Source organism: Diprion similis, chromosome 5 (assembly GCF_021155765.1).
Source record: "Diprion similis isolate iyDipSimi1 chromosome 5, iyDipSimi1.1, whole genome shotgun sequence".
NCBI lineage: Eukaryota > Metazoa > Arthropoda > Insecta > Hymenoptera > Diprionidae > Diprion > Diprion similis.
The window spans coordinates 915,087-928,629 of record NC_060109.1 but is presented as its reverse complement, the minus strand read 5'-3'; the positions used below and the strand labels follow the sequence as shown (position 1 = coordinate 928,629).

General features: G+C 37.4%; 1 protein-coding gene across 1 annotated transcript in view; it reads right to left on the bottom strand.

Moving 5' to 3' along the window:
- Positions 1–2,840: 2,840 nt before the first annotated feature.
- The window catches only part of LOC124406330, a 29,271-nt gene continuing 18,568 nt past the window's right edge, over positions 2,841–13,543 (bottom strand). Inside the window, exons 2-13 of the mRNA XM_046881717.1 lie at positions 12,771–12,942; positions 12,585–12,608; positions 12,201–12,316; positions 11,812–12,049; positions 9,085–11,550; positions 8,533–8,733; positions 6,476–7,229; positions 5,735–5,938; positions 5,439–5,597; positions 4,927–5,204; positions 3,653–3,850; positions 2,841–3,116 (exon numbers count right to left, since the gene is read on the bottom strand). Of these exons, the coding sequence (XP_046737673.1) occupies positions 2,845–3,116; positions 3,653–3,850; positions 4,927–5,204; positions 5,439–5,597; positions 5,735–5,938; positions 6,476–7,229; positions 8,533–8,733; positions 9,085–11,550; positions 11,812–12,049; positions 12,201–12,316; positions 12,585–12,608; positions 12,771–12,942 (5,082 nt within the window). The 3' untranslated portion in view covers positions 2,841–2,844. The remainder of the gene's footprint in view (positions 3,117–3,652; positions 3,851–4,926; positions 5,205–5,438; positions 5,598–5,734; positions 5,939–6,475; positions 7,230–8,532; positions 8,734–9,084; positions 11,551–11,811; positions 12,050–12,200; positions 12,317–12,584; positions 12,609–12,770; positions 12,943–13,543) is intronic.

Below are 13,543 nucleotides of genomic sequence, written 5' to 3'. Positions count from 1 at the left end.
CTTTTAATAATCACAAATACCACAAATGTATTTACGCTGTTCAAATTGAAACATGAGTAGGTACATTGTTTCGTAGGCTCCGTGAATGATGAAGAAAACAATCAAAAAGCATAAAAAAAAAAAAAAAAACTAATCAAGTTTGGACAAGAGTTTTGCTGTCATCCTTACCCGTAGAAACAAAAAAAAAAGAGAAAAATAAAAGAAAAGTTTTATAAAATTTACACCGTTTTTGTAACCGTACGATAACAAACTTTTGCCCAAACTGTAGAACTGTAGAACTTTGCAATCCTTGATTTTATACTTATTGTTAGACACAGATTAACGATACAATTATAAAAAAAATAGTCAACAACGTTTGTTCCGATGTACAAGTGGCTTCCATAATTATTCGAACGGGATACCATGAAGATAAGTTAAAAATCTGAAATTTGTGTGAAAACGTAAGTAATTTGAAGAAGAGAGAGAGAGAGAAAGTAACACTATAATAATGAATAAATACTCTTAAGAAAAATTGATATTCGCCTGATTCATAATGCATTTGTAGTATCAGAAAATAGCATCAAGATTTTTCAATTATTCTTGTAATATCAACTGTACAGACCAAAAATGTCCCTGTATGTGAAAGAAATATTTATGAAATTCAAACAGGTGAATGTTTCAAAAACTCGTCCTACAGATGTGACGAATAAAAAAAAAAAAAAAAAAAAAAAAAGCGTCATTTTTCAGTAATTCGAATCTTTCACGCATCGAAATCAATCGCTACATCTTTTTCTATTTTCTTTTCACACATTTGAAAATCATAAAACGTTTGTGGGAAATGTTTTTTTTTTTTTTTTTTTTTGTTTGTTTCATTCATTTTTATCCATCTCGTTTTACGAAATATTCACACGTGGCTTGTTAATAATGGGACCGGGATAAATAAAGATGAAAAGATGATTTGTTTTTTTTTTTTCTCAGTTTTTTTTTCAAAATCTTGCAGATACTAAGCTTCAAATCGTATTTCCGTATCAACAATCATAACATTGATAGTAAGTAAGTAAGAGTAGCGAATAATTTTCAGATTGATATAGTAATGTGATTTAAACTTTTTAATACATATTTATTAAATATACATACATATATATTATACATAATCGTAGACCGTTAGTCGTAACCTTGTAAGTTTAAAAATTCAATTAACTGAAGAATTAGAAGGTAAAAAAGAAATCAGCAACTAGATATACTAAAATGATTTAATTAATTAGTCAAGCTTGTTCAAAAGTATTACATACCGTAATTAAATCAATCCATTTGAAATCTGAAACATCAACGCGAACAATTTCATATCGGGATCGTAATTGCGTTTACGGAAGTCTTTTCTTTCTTTTATTTCACGTCTAAACGAAAAAATGTCACTTTACTTGTGAGTAAGAAAATCGCAGAAGTTTTTTTTTTTTTTTTTTTTTTTTTTTTTTATACACAGACGAACGAAATCAACGTTCAACATAGTGGACAAAAAATGTTCTCACTCGACGTTTTCGTCGAACGAAACAGATTCCTCTATAATAGATATAAAGTCTGTACTTGAAAGGCAAACCTGGTAATTTTATTAAAAACAAAGAAAAAAGAAAAAACAAGAACAAAAATCAATCAATCTAAATGAATTTCACTCCCATCATTCAATCCACGATCCAACTTTGAAATTTTCGTTAATTTTTTTTCACTTGTTCTTGAACAATTTCGTACAATTTTTTTTTTTCTGTTCTCATCTAGTTTAAGTATTAGTTTCGTTGTCCGTTGATTTTTTGAACGTTGTGATAATTAAAAACGTGATTCGTCAGTATTCACCGTAGTCGTACACGTACATACACATACCTATACGTATATATATATCTTTATTATTATTATTATTCTCGTCAATTAAATTTTTTTTATTCTTATCGGACTATACATGTTATACGTAATGCAATATACTTATCTACATATAACAATAATATTTACAGAGACGGAACAAGAATTTATACCAAACTTAACATCATTATACTAAATTCTATAGACATGGCCTTAGGGTTTTCTCATTTTTTGCAAAGACAAAAAAAAAAAAATAGAAAAAAAAAAGAAATTGAAAATAAAAAAACCGAATTGCCAGGTTTTTTTTATCGCAACGTGTATCGTATTCAAGTAATTCTACAATTCTCTCGCGATTTTATTGTAAAATTCTAAGCGTGAGAAATTTAGAATTACCTTTCTAATATTATCTTATATGTATCACACAAATAATAATTATTATATTTTTCGTTATTTTCATTTATAAAGGTTTTTTGCAAATCTTCATTATATTAAAAGAAAGAGAGAAAAAAAAAAAAAAAAAACAGTCGTCAATTAACATTGCACACCGTTAGTATTTCCGTTTCTCTTTTTCTTCGTACGTGTAAAAAATAACACGAAAGATGTAAAATAGTATTTCGCTTCTACTAACTATCGCTCTTGTAATTCAGTTGATCGATGCAAATTATAATCAACCGCAGCACCTTCGCCCAAACGATTATTATTCGCCTGTTCAGCAGTAGTATCGGTTTATTTTTTCCCTTTTGTTACATCGTAGAAAAATTCGTTTTTTTGTTCAATCCTCTAATTTTTGCTCGTATCTCAATCGATTTAAGAATAAGAAAAAAAAAAAAAAAAAAAGTTGTAGTTAATAATCGTATGCGCGTTCATTGTCGTTACAATTGTAATAATAATAACAATAATAATAATAATATTTGTTATTATTCTCGTACGATCAGTGATGAGATACGAGTATTTTATTTTATTTTTTTTTCGTCGAGTATCTTCAACTCTTTATTTTTCAATTCTATTTGTTAATCAGTCGATTGTGCATCCTAGCTCGTCGCTACCGTCCGAACATTCTAAATACCCGTTGCAGACACGCGATTTTGGAAGACACTCTCCCAGGGGGCATCTGTGACCCTTGCAATCCAATGACGATGACGATGACGATGACGATGACGATGACGAGGATGAGGTGAACTCATCGCTTGTCATCACACCCTCTATCCACGGCACGTAGCTGTGAACCTTTGTGTAAATTCCCGGTCTCCCGGGCCTCGCACATCCGTATCCGTTCGACGTTATACCTTGAAAAACAGGATAACAAATTACCTTCAAATTTTTTTCCCAACACGATAGTACAAATTTTTTTTTTCTTTTTTCCATTTTGAGGATATTCAGGTGTGTAGATAGAAATCGTGTCAGGTTAATGAAAACTGTACAAATGATCCTTACTTTTATTTTATATAACTGTGTCAAATTTGAGAAAACAGTCGTCTGAACCATATCGGAGTTATTCTACTTTTTATTTTTTGTAATCCTGCATTTATGACTTGTGGGAAACTGTCAGACTCAATGTAAAGTCACGGGAAACTAAAAGCAAAATAATTTCGGTATAATTCAGACATTTGTTTTCAAAATTTTACACGGGTGTTTAAAATAAAAGCACGATTTCGACCCATACACATGTACATCCTTAAAGGAACCTTTTTGTACATATTTCAATGACTACTTTCGAGGCCAAATTATTTTGAAAAAAATCAGTTAATACACTTCTTCAATAGAATTTTGTTATACTGTTTCTTAATTTTTTTCTTCTTATTTAATCCGAGGTGCTAATTACCTTGCAGGGTGTACTTATTGTTCGATTCAGGGCAAACCAGAGGCCCCCCGCTATCTCCTAGGCAAGCGTCTCTCCCGCCATCTTTTAAACCAGCGCAGAGCATACCTGACGTTATTTTGTAAAGTGGTAAAAACAACGTCCTCCTACGGCACTCATCCGTAGATATGACCGGCAAGTCGACTTCTTGAAGTGTGTCGGCTGCAAGGAAATTCCGATTATTATTATCCACGGATGAAAAAAAGTGAAAAAATCATCAGCTTGATTCAAAATGTATATATATATAATATATGTGTTTCTTTTTCGTCAATTTTTTATAATATTTCAAAAAAAAAAACTGAAGATTCTTAATAATGATCTCATGAAAACTTGTGCACTTTCGTATTTTGTGTATAATTTGATGCAATCGTAAATTAATTGCATATTGCTACCCCTAAGTGATCAGGAATTGGAACAGCTCTCTTTCCATTTTCTGAATTACGTAAAGGGAATAGGTACACTTGGCCGCAGCAATTCTGTATGGGAAAAGTTTTTCAACGAGTCGTTTACGTTGGCAATACCGAATCAGTTCGCAGCGCCACCGCTTGCCGGTCGCGGAACAGGCTAACCTTCAATCTTTGTAAACGTAACATTACCCAAGACCGTTGAATCTAACCTAAAAATACAAACAGTCGACAGTTGTGTTACTTTTACGGATATAGAGTCTGCTTTACGGCCGGCCGACGGTGGCGCTGCGAGCTGATTCGGCATTGCCAACGTAACTCACTCGTCGAAAAAAATGGTCGTTTCAGCGTTACTGTGGCCAAGTGTACAAACGTTTTGTATTGAATATATGAGATTCAAGGTTTCATCCATCTTTCGAGTACATTTACAGGTTCATCGAGATCATATCCGCTCGGAATATGGAACTGCAAGCTGTTTCCAGAGACTAGACAGTCGACATGTTCCGCGAATTAAGGAGAGAATGAAGATAAAGCTGAAGAAGAAGTAGAAAGAACGAATAATAGAAAATCTACAGCGCAAGAGTGAAGAACGGAGTATGGACTAGATCGAGAAAGTTCAGGTAATTACCAATCATTTTTATTGTACGCAAAATTTAGGAAAAACAAACGGAATAAACGGTGCAAAAAATCGTTTGCGATGACTTTCGAGATCGTGGATGGAATTTCGGGTTCACTGGCCCTTGATGTGACGGCAATTACTATTCACCCAATTGTTCTAAACATCAATATTCTTCATGACACGATAAAGTGCTTCCATTTTTTTTTTTTACTCACGAAATACTCTGCCAACTTCAAACAATTGTCCCCAGCCGGTAACCTTGCAGATTTCGCCACCTTTTGGTTCGGTTTTTGGCAGACAAATGGGCCTCACATAATCGCTGAAGACTACCGGGCGCTCAAGTTTCAGCAGAGCAATATCGTTTATGAATCCATTATCGATGTAATCTGGGTGCAGGATTATCTGATTAACGTGGATCAGCTGCTCGTGCGGACTCGGAAAACTACCCCTTCTTGTTGTCCCAATTCTTGCGACCCAGTATTCGTTTTGGGTACTGAAAAAAAAAACATAGGTCAGTATTTAAAATATGTTTCTGTTTCTTTTTCTCATGTTTTCTGTTTTCTTCTCTCATTTTTCATGAAACTTTGGAAAGGATCAAACTTGGGAAACTTTTGTCATATTTTTATGCATGATATGTTTCTTTGTAAATTTTGATATTTTTACTTGATGCTGATGTACCGTATTGTATTGAATTTTGAAAAAATCGGAATTGTAATGATGAACTTACTGATAAAAACAGTGTGCTGCAGATATGATCCACATATCGTTTACGAGGGCCCCACCGCATTGGTAATCACCTTCTTTGTAGAGAGCAACTTGCCATGGCCAACTTCCAGATGCGGAATTTTCGCCACCGATGATCCTGGAATCCCGATAAAAAGGCCATCTGGGTGAGCGATTTATTTTTCATTCCGATTGCGTATAATCCTTAATTGTTATTAACATTTTTTACTATAAACAAGCGAGTTGAATCGAACGAAGTTTTCTCCTCGACGTATCCAATGTTATGTTTTTTATTCTCACCTGGCCTGCGTTGGCGTTTGAGTTCGAACACCGCATTCAAGATTCTTGCATTTCACCCTTAAAACCTCTCCGCTTGGGCAGTTCGACGATTTGAATGTTAGACTTGTTTTTTCCACCGATTTTTCGTTGTATACTAAACTGTAGTAATCGTGTTGCCGCGTTTTTGCACTCTCGAGTCTCACTTTTTCAACCCTTTCGTAATCCCTGTGAATAGATAATTCATTTTTCGACTGTACTTTTTTTTATACCAAAATTGCTTTTCGCTTATATTTACAATTTTAGTTACTCATTTCATCAAGCTTTTGTCATTCTTTTCTTATATTCTCGCTTTTCTATGTTCGAATTTCAGAAGTTTAAATCACTTCAAATTTCAAAATTGGGGAATTTAGGATTTTCCGATTTTTATCACGTTCCAGAAACGAACGCGCTTTTATATGTTGATATGTTTTTCAGCAATTTTTTCGACTCATTGCAATTCATGAACTAATTGGCAACATTTTTCTTCCAAAAATGTTTTTGTCTCGTTATTTGAAAAAAGCGAATAATTATAAAAAAAAAATTTTCTATAATTGAGTTTTTCTGTTTAGAAAATTAAACGAAAAAATCCAACGATTACCAAAATAAGTTCGAACGAATATTGTTCTAATAAAAAACGAATCTCTCAGTAATTGAGGAAATTTTCGCTGGTAAATTGATTGAAAAAAAGAAAACTTCAAAATAAGATGATTATCTTAATCTTACTGATAAGTGATAGCCTTGCAGACGGCACGTCCCAAATCCTCTATGGTCCAAATGGTCCTTTTCATCTCCAGAAGGTTGTCCATACCGGTGAGACAAAGTTTGCCCCACTTGCCGTTTTTTCGAACACTAAGAAACCCTTTGTTGTTATAATCGTCGATCTCGCTTCCGTACGGATTACCGATCACCGAACTTATCTGATGATTCGTCGAGCCTTTATCAACCGCATGGAAAGAGTTTCCCCCGTGAATTGCAGCCGATTTTAAATTCGCTGCTATTTCCCTGCCGGAAACAACCCCCCCATCGGAATTCAACGCTTCCTGATCATTTGAATCCAGCGATTTCCTCGTCGTCGTTTCGTCCAACGCGGATTTAACCACTATGCGAAACGTCGTCGTCTCCAGGACCGACGACTCCATCATCTCTTGGTCGGTTTTGTTCTTACCGATATCCGAAAAATCCTCTTCAGCCTCATTTTTTTCCCACTGTGAAAAATTCCCGCCCTCCGTTGTGGTCGCCTCCCCCTCAACTTCTTCTTCATCGTCTTCTTCTTCTTCCGATGCAACATCCCTTGATTCGAGGCTCGCAATTTCAACCCCTTCGTCACCCTCGCCGACAGATATGTTCTCCTCGATCAAAGCCGCGCATTTTTTTTCGTCCTCGCCGCTCGGACAGTCCCGAAGACCATCGCAAACCTTTTCTGGGTTCACACAAGCTCTGCTATTACCGCACACGAATTGACCCTTCCCGCACCATTCTGTGTGTTTAGAAAAAGTCTCTGCGTTTATTTAGGCTCCGGTCAATAAGACAACGATCCAATCACACCCCGAATTATTTTTTCATTTCATGTTTAAGGTGGTTATAAAGAAGCGTTTTACACCTCGAAAACGCGGGGAAGCAAGACTCCTATACCGCTCAAGCGATCAGAGTAAAACTTGGGCAATTAATGCCTTATTTTGGCAAAAAGCGGAGCGTCTTTTTACTTTTTCAAAATTTGGAAAAAGAATTTACAGATTGGTTACCACCCACAGAAATTGGCCAAATTTTCACAGTTTCACTGGATGTATCGAACTATCCGGTATGATGCCACTCGGCGGTGATGAAACACACATTTTGACCCCAGTCCCATGAGATTTGATGGTGAAATGACGAAATGGCAGCTGATCTGGTTCTCGATTACGAAGTACACCGAAATCTCATTTTGGCGACATTTGTTACCGACCTTTCATGCATGCCGGTAATTTTTTACCGACATTACACGCATACATTACCGGCATGCGCGTAATGTCGGTAACAAATGTCGCCAAAATGAGATTTCGGTGTACTTCGTAATCGGAAACCAGATCAGCTGCCATTTCGTCATTTCACCATCAAACCTCATGGGACTGGGCTCAAAATGTGTGTTTTATCACCGCCGAGTGGCATCATACCGGATAGGTGGATCCATTCAGTGCAACTGTGAAAATTTGGCCAATTTCTGTGAGTGGTAACCGATCTGTAAAATTTTTTTCAAAATTTTGAAAAAGTAAAAAGACGCTCTACTTTTTGCCAAAATAAGGCATTAACTGCCCAAGTATCACTCTGATCGCTTGAACGGTATAAGAGTTCTGCATCTCCACGTTTTCGAGGTGTACAACGGGTCTTTATAAGCACCTTATTAAGACAATTTTCAACCATTTGATACGACTTATGATTACTTTTTATGGAACCTCACAAGTGATTCGACTGATTTAAAAGTTTCAATGGTTTTTAACTATTTCCCCTGATTTTATTTCATTAATTCTAACGATTTTGTACAAAACTTTACAAACTAATTTTAACGATATCAAGATATCAACTCATTTCAAACTTTCAGACTCTAATTAGTCTGACAATTTCATGCAATCAGGTAACAAGCAATTCAAAATGATTTGACAGTTGATTTCATCATCATTGCAGAATAATTCACATTACGTGCCATGTAAGGGGCGACATATGGGGGGGATTTCTTAATCAAATTGCTCCTCAACGGTACACCTTCAATAATCGTAACCTACACCATAAAGTCGTGAAATACGAACCGCAATCGGTTTCATCCGAGTAGTCCCAGCAGTCAGGAGTACCGTCGCAAATCTTGTGGTATAGTAGTTGAGCTTTTAAAAAATCACCGCATCTACAGTTAGACTCGTCTTCGGACGTGGCGCATTCTCTCAGCATGTTGCATCTCGCACCAGCTGGCAGGCATTTACCATCGTTGCATTGAAATCCCTGACACGTTTCTCCTGTGACGAATGAATGTTATGTATAACGGTATAATGATGTATGTTTATTTGTCTATATTTCATTATATTTTTTGTATAACACACCGTTTTCTTTTTTTTTTCTGATGATACACAATCACGAGTTGTATCAATTTTGAGATTTTTGAGATTTTTGAGATTGAATAACAGTTTATTCGACACAATTTTCTAATATGTTTCAGATTCCAATTTTTGACCTCATTTTGCCAATTATTTGTTTGAATTATTGCAAAGTAAATAAAAAATGAAGGAATAATTGTATTTTCGAAAAACTATGGTGGAAAATTTATCTTATTGTTTTTTTAATACTATTTTTTTCGATCTATCACTCACCGATATTCTCGACCGGATTTTCCTCGGTGCTAGATCGCATTTTCTCCGTCCTTTCCTCGGCTTTGATCAGAACTTTAGTGGGAATCTTGATGCCGTCACGACTGAGTATAAAGTCTTTAGTATCATTTCTCGAAATGAATTTATCATCGCTTAAAACTGTCGCGAGGTTAGTTAGCTTGTCAAAATTAGCCAGTTGCTCATCTTGGTTCCCGCTCAGTACTTCCGGTCTCGGTATCGTCGAGTGAGCGTGCGACTGATCGTCCTTAACCTGATCCTCGCCATCCTGCTTCGTCGATATCGTCAAGGTGTCAGTCCTGACCTTTGCAAACTGCTTCAACTTTTCCAAAAGCATAATGCTTTCCTGAGCACTTGGTATCTTCCTATCGGAGTTTCCTGGGTTCTTAAAATCGGCAGAAATCGGCTCTTCCGATCGGTCTACTTCAAATTCCGGAGCCTCGATCTTCGCTCGTTGACTTCCACCGATTTTTGAGTCCGAAATCCGCACTTCCGGTTCCGATACCCTCGTGCTGATCGACGTTATCACTTCTACGACTTGCCGATCCGGCTGATTTGACTCGTCCGGACTTCCCGTCCTCTCTTCATGCTTCTCTTCATCACCGGCTTGCAGGTTTTCATAGCTTCGATCGGTTACCTCGGCGATATCCTCCATCGCTACTTCGACACTCTCGCTGTCGTCATTCTCTTCCGTATAATTGTCCGAAGACCCTGGAGGTCTGGGTCGAGGTCGAATCGGTCTACCGATTCCACTATTGCTTTTGGCCGGCGCCAACGTGACGAGATTCTCAACGACGTTAGCCCTCAGAGTGTCGTTGTAGACCTTTGACTTCAGCTCCGATTCCTTCGTCGCTTCATCCTGATCAATGTCAACATCACTCTTGACCAGGGAATCGTTTTTCACACCACCAGGCGTGTATTTCACAGTCTCGATCTCAACGAACGTCGAATTTCTACCGATGTTAACGACGCTCTGAGGACTCGGATCCTCCCGTTGCTGAAGCTTCTCCATTGGCTTCTGAAACTCCTGACCTTCGTTCTTGTTCAACGGTTGAAGAATCTCCGAGTAAACCTCGGTTGTTGGGTGCTTCAGAGTTTTGTCATCGTCGATCGTTATCGAGGTCGTCAAATCGATGATCGGTCGTCGCTGCTCCTCGAATTCCAGCTTCGATTTCTCCTCCAGCTTTGATGGTCCCTCTTGATTCTGATCACGATCCTTATCCTTATCCTTATCCTCGTTCTCCACTTCGGCTATCTTGTCGACCGGTATCGTATGCCTGAAGGGTCTCAAGGTCCCCGGATTCTCCACTAGGATCGGTTTCGCCTCGCCGTTCAAGTTCGGGCTCTTGTAGCTCGTGTAGATCGGTTCTCGTCGCGAAATCGCCTCCTGAAGAACAGCTTTGCGGTCCTGCATGGCGTCCTCGAGGCTAGCCTCGATTTCGGAGAACCGATTTCTCCCCTCGAGCTCATCGATGTCCAAGACAACCTCAGCCTCTCCGATACCCGCCACTTTGGGCTCACTCTGGAGCCCGGAAATCGCGCTGCTTTCGGTTCCAGGAATCTGGACGTTGCCCAACGAGCTGACCCTGACGTTGTACGTCTTCTGGATCGGTTCCGAGTCCGCTACCTCGATCGAATCAGCTCTGAGCTCCTTGTCGATCGGTAGACTCACCACTTCGTCCCTGAACAACGGTTCGTCCGCTGGCTGAGTCGGTATCTTATTTTTGAACTTGCCGTTCACCCTGAAGTTCACCATCTCCTGAGGCACTATTCGGTCCTTGTAATCCTCGGACTCTGGGCTCGTAGTTTCCTCGATCGCTTCGAACACCGGAAGCAAAGAGGGTTCGTCGACCTTCGACGTGACGCTGGAAACTTCGGGTACCGTCGACGGAACGGTTTCGTTGTTCACTTTGAGCTTCAATTCCGTGTTCACAAATTCCGGGATTATCGGACGCCATGGCGACGTCTCAAATTCCGGATCCATGAAGTCCTTAAAGGGCTTCTTCGTCGTTGGAACTTCCGTTACTTTAGATGTCGAGCTCGAAGATTCCGGTCTCGACGTTTCCGTGCTGCTCGACGTTGGTTCGACGTCTTTTCGCGTTGTTTTTATCATTCTCTCGGTCGTTTCCGGGGGAATGTAGGTCGTTGAAGTGCTTCGACTTCTCTCCGCGATTTCTGGACGATTCGTTCCGTTCAGTCTGGTCACTTTGTAGGTGCCTTGAATCGTCGGTATGTTGCTGAAGTCGATGTTTGCTTCGTCTGGATCCGTTCTAATCGGACTCAATGTCGTCGTTGATGATGATGGTGATGATGATGATGATGTCGATGAAGTGTTTCTGATACTTGGTCGCAGAAGACCGTTTTTCGTTATCATCGTGTTCTTCTTTCGCGTTGTTTGCTGCTGTTGTTGCTGTTGCGGTCTGTTTGCTGTTCCTCCGTCTTGATCGAGCTCTTCGTAGAACAAAAGAAAAAAAAAAATGGAAGAAGTCTATTACGATTTGGATTGGACAAAACTAAAAATCGGTTTATAAAAATCCTTGTTTTTTTTCTGTAATTCATATACAATCGATTCTACTAAAAATTTCAATCTTCGTTTCGTTTTCGAATTCCTGATTTCTCTTTACGAATTGTAAACACAAAAACTAAAGAATCGTTTCTCGCTATTTCGGAATGATTTTTTTTTACTCAATTTCGAACATTAATGCGACTTACTTTTAACCGTGATGCTCGTCAAGTCTAATTCCATGTCTTTGAACAAAGATGACGTTGAGTAAGTTTCTTTAGCCAGTATATCGGCTATGGTGTCTTCGACATTGCTAATGGATTTCGGTATCTTCCTACGGTCGAGATAAACTCTGAAGAATACTTTAAGCGTGCCGTTTTCAAATTTGTCGATAAACGTTTGTTTGTACGCAGGAGCCAACACGCTTCTTCTGAACAGTAGCTCGAACTGTAAGGAAATAGAAAGATTTTCCATTTTTTTTCAATCATATCGCTGATCAGAGATACTAAAAACTACAAGACGCGTTCAAGCTTCTTTCTTTTTTCTTTCCTTCCTTCGTACTATTCTTAGTTCTGTTTTCAGTCCATTTTTCACTTACTATGTTTTTGTACTTCCGCTCCTTCTCACGGAATGCCATACTCGTGTTCAGCTTCAACATCGGATAGTAACGCTCTCCACTCGTCACTCGAAAACTGCACGCAAATCCTGTTACAGCTACGAAAAAATATGATCGATATACAGCACACGTTTTTTTTTTTTTTTTCTTTTCACCAAAATTAGTTTTTCCCATTATTTTTGCAACGGAAAAAAAATACTCCAATTCTTTTATTTGGGAAATTTTCTTTTGGTCGTTTTTAAACAAATAAAAATTCTATTCACGTATATCAACACTTTACCAGTTTATTTAACGAATTCGTGATTTCACTGATTGTTATAAGTTTTTAGAAATTTCTGCGTAAAAATATTTTTAAACTGTTCTTACCATTTTTGGGATCATTTCTGAGAGCTGTAACAAATTGAAACGAATAAACGAAATTAATTGATCATATTTTTCAATCAATCGGTTTTCCAGTGTTCGGTTAATAAAAAGTAAAAATAATTAATAAATCGGTAAATTGGAAAAAATTGAATGAATGAAGTGATGTAAAAAAATTTAAAGGTCACTCACCACCCATCCATAAAGCTAAACCAGCAACGGCTAAAACGACAATTAGCACTAGCATCGCAGAAATGATTAGCACAGCGCTACCGATTTTCCATTTCGTTGTGTTTTTACCGTTTTTATTAACGTGGGGCGGCACTCTGTACCAAGCTGATCTTGGCGGCAGGTAATATTCGCTCTGTAACAAAAAAAAAAAAAAAATAATAATAACGCTGATTATAATTACACGGCATATTGCACGTATTTTATTCAATAATAATATCGTTATTAATCAAATAAATTATTGTAGCTTTTTTCTTCTTCGCAAACGTAAGAACGAATTTAATGCTTTTGATTATTATTTTAGTTAGCTTGTCGTACAAAAAACGTTCCATTTATCGTTATAAAAAGAGAAAAAAAAAAAAAACGAAATTTCAAATTTATAATAAACACTTTCGAACGATTCAACTAAAATCTGTAGTCAATTTTTCAAATTAATCTTTATATTGATTGCTTCCGAAATTTGAGAATTCCTTTCAAATAAAATCAAACGTAATGCCGACACTGTGCTCGTCGTTTTTCTACGCAAATTTGGTGAAATTTGTTATAATTTGACAATCCGGAAGCTAGAACTTGGGTTTATAATAGTTTTCAGGAATTTCGATTCAGCAGCCAAAGTTGATGAATTTGCAGGTTTTTTTTTTCTCTTCGTTGAAATTCCTTCTTCGTTGTAACTAATTTTTCAATTTTATCCTAATTTTTTTTTTATTTTGCTCAAATATTATCGTTAAAAGTTTCCA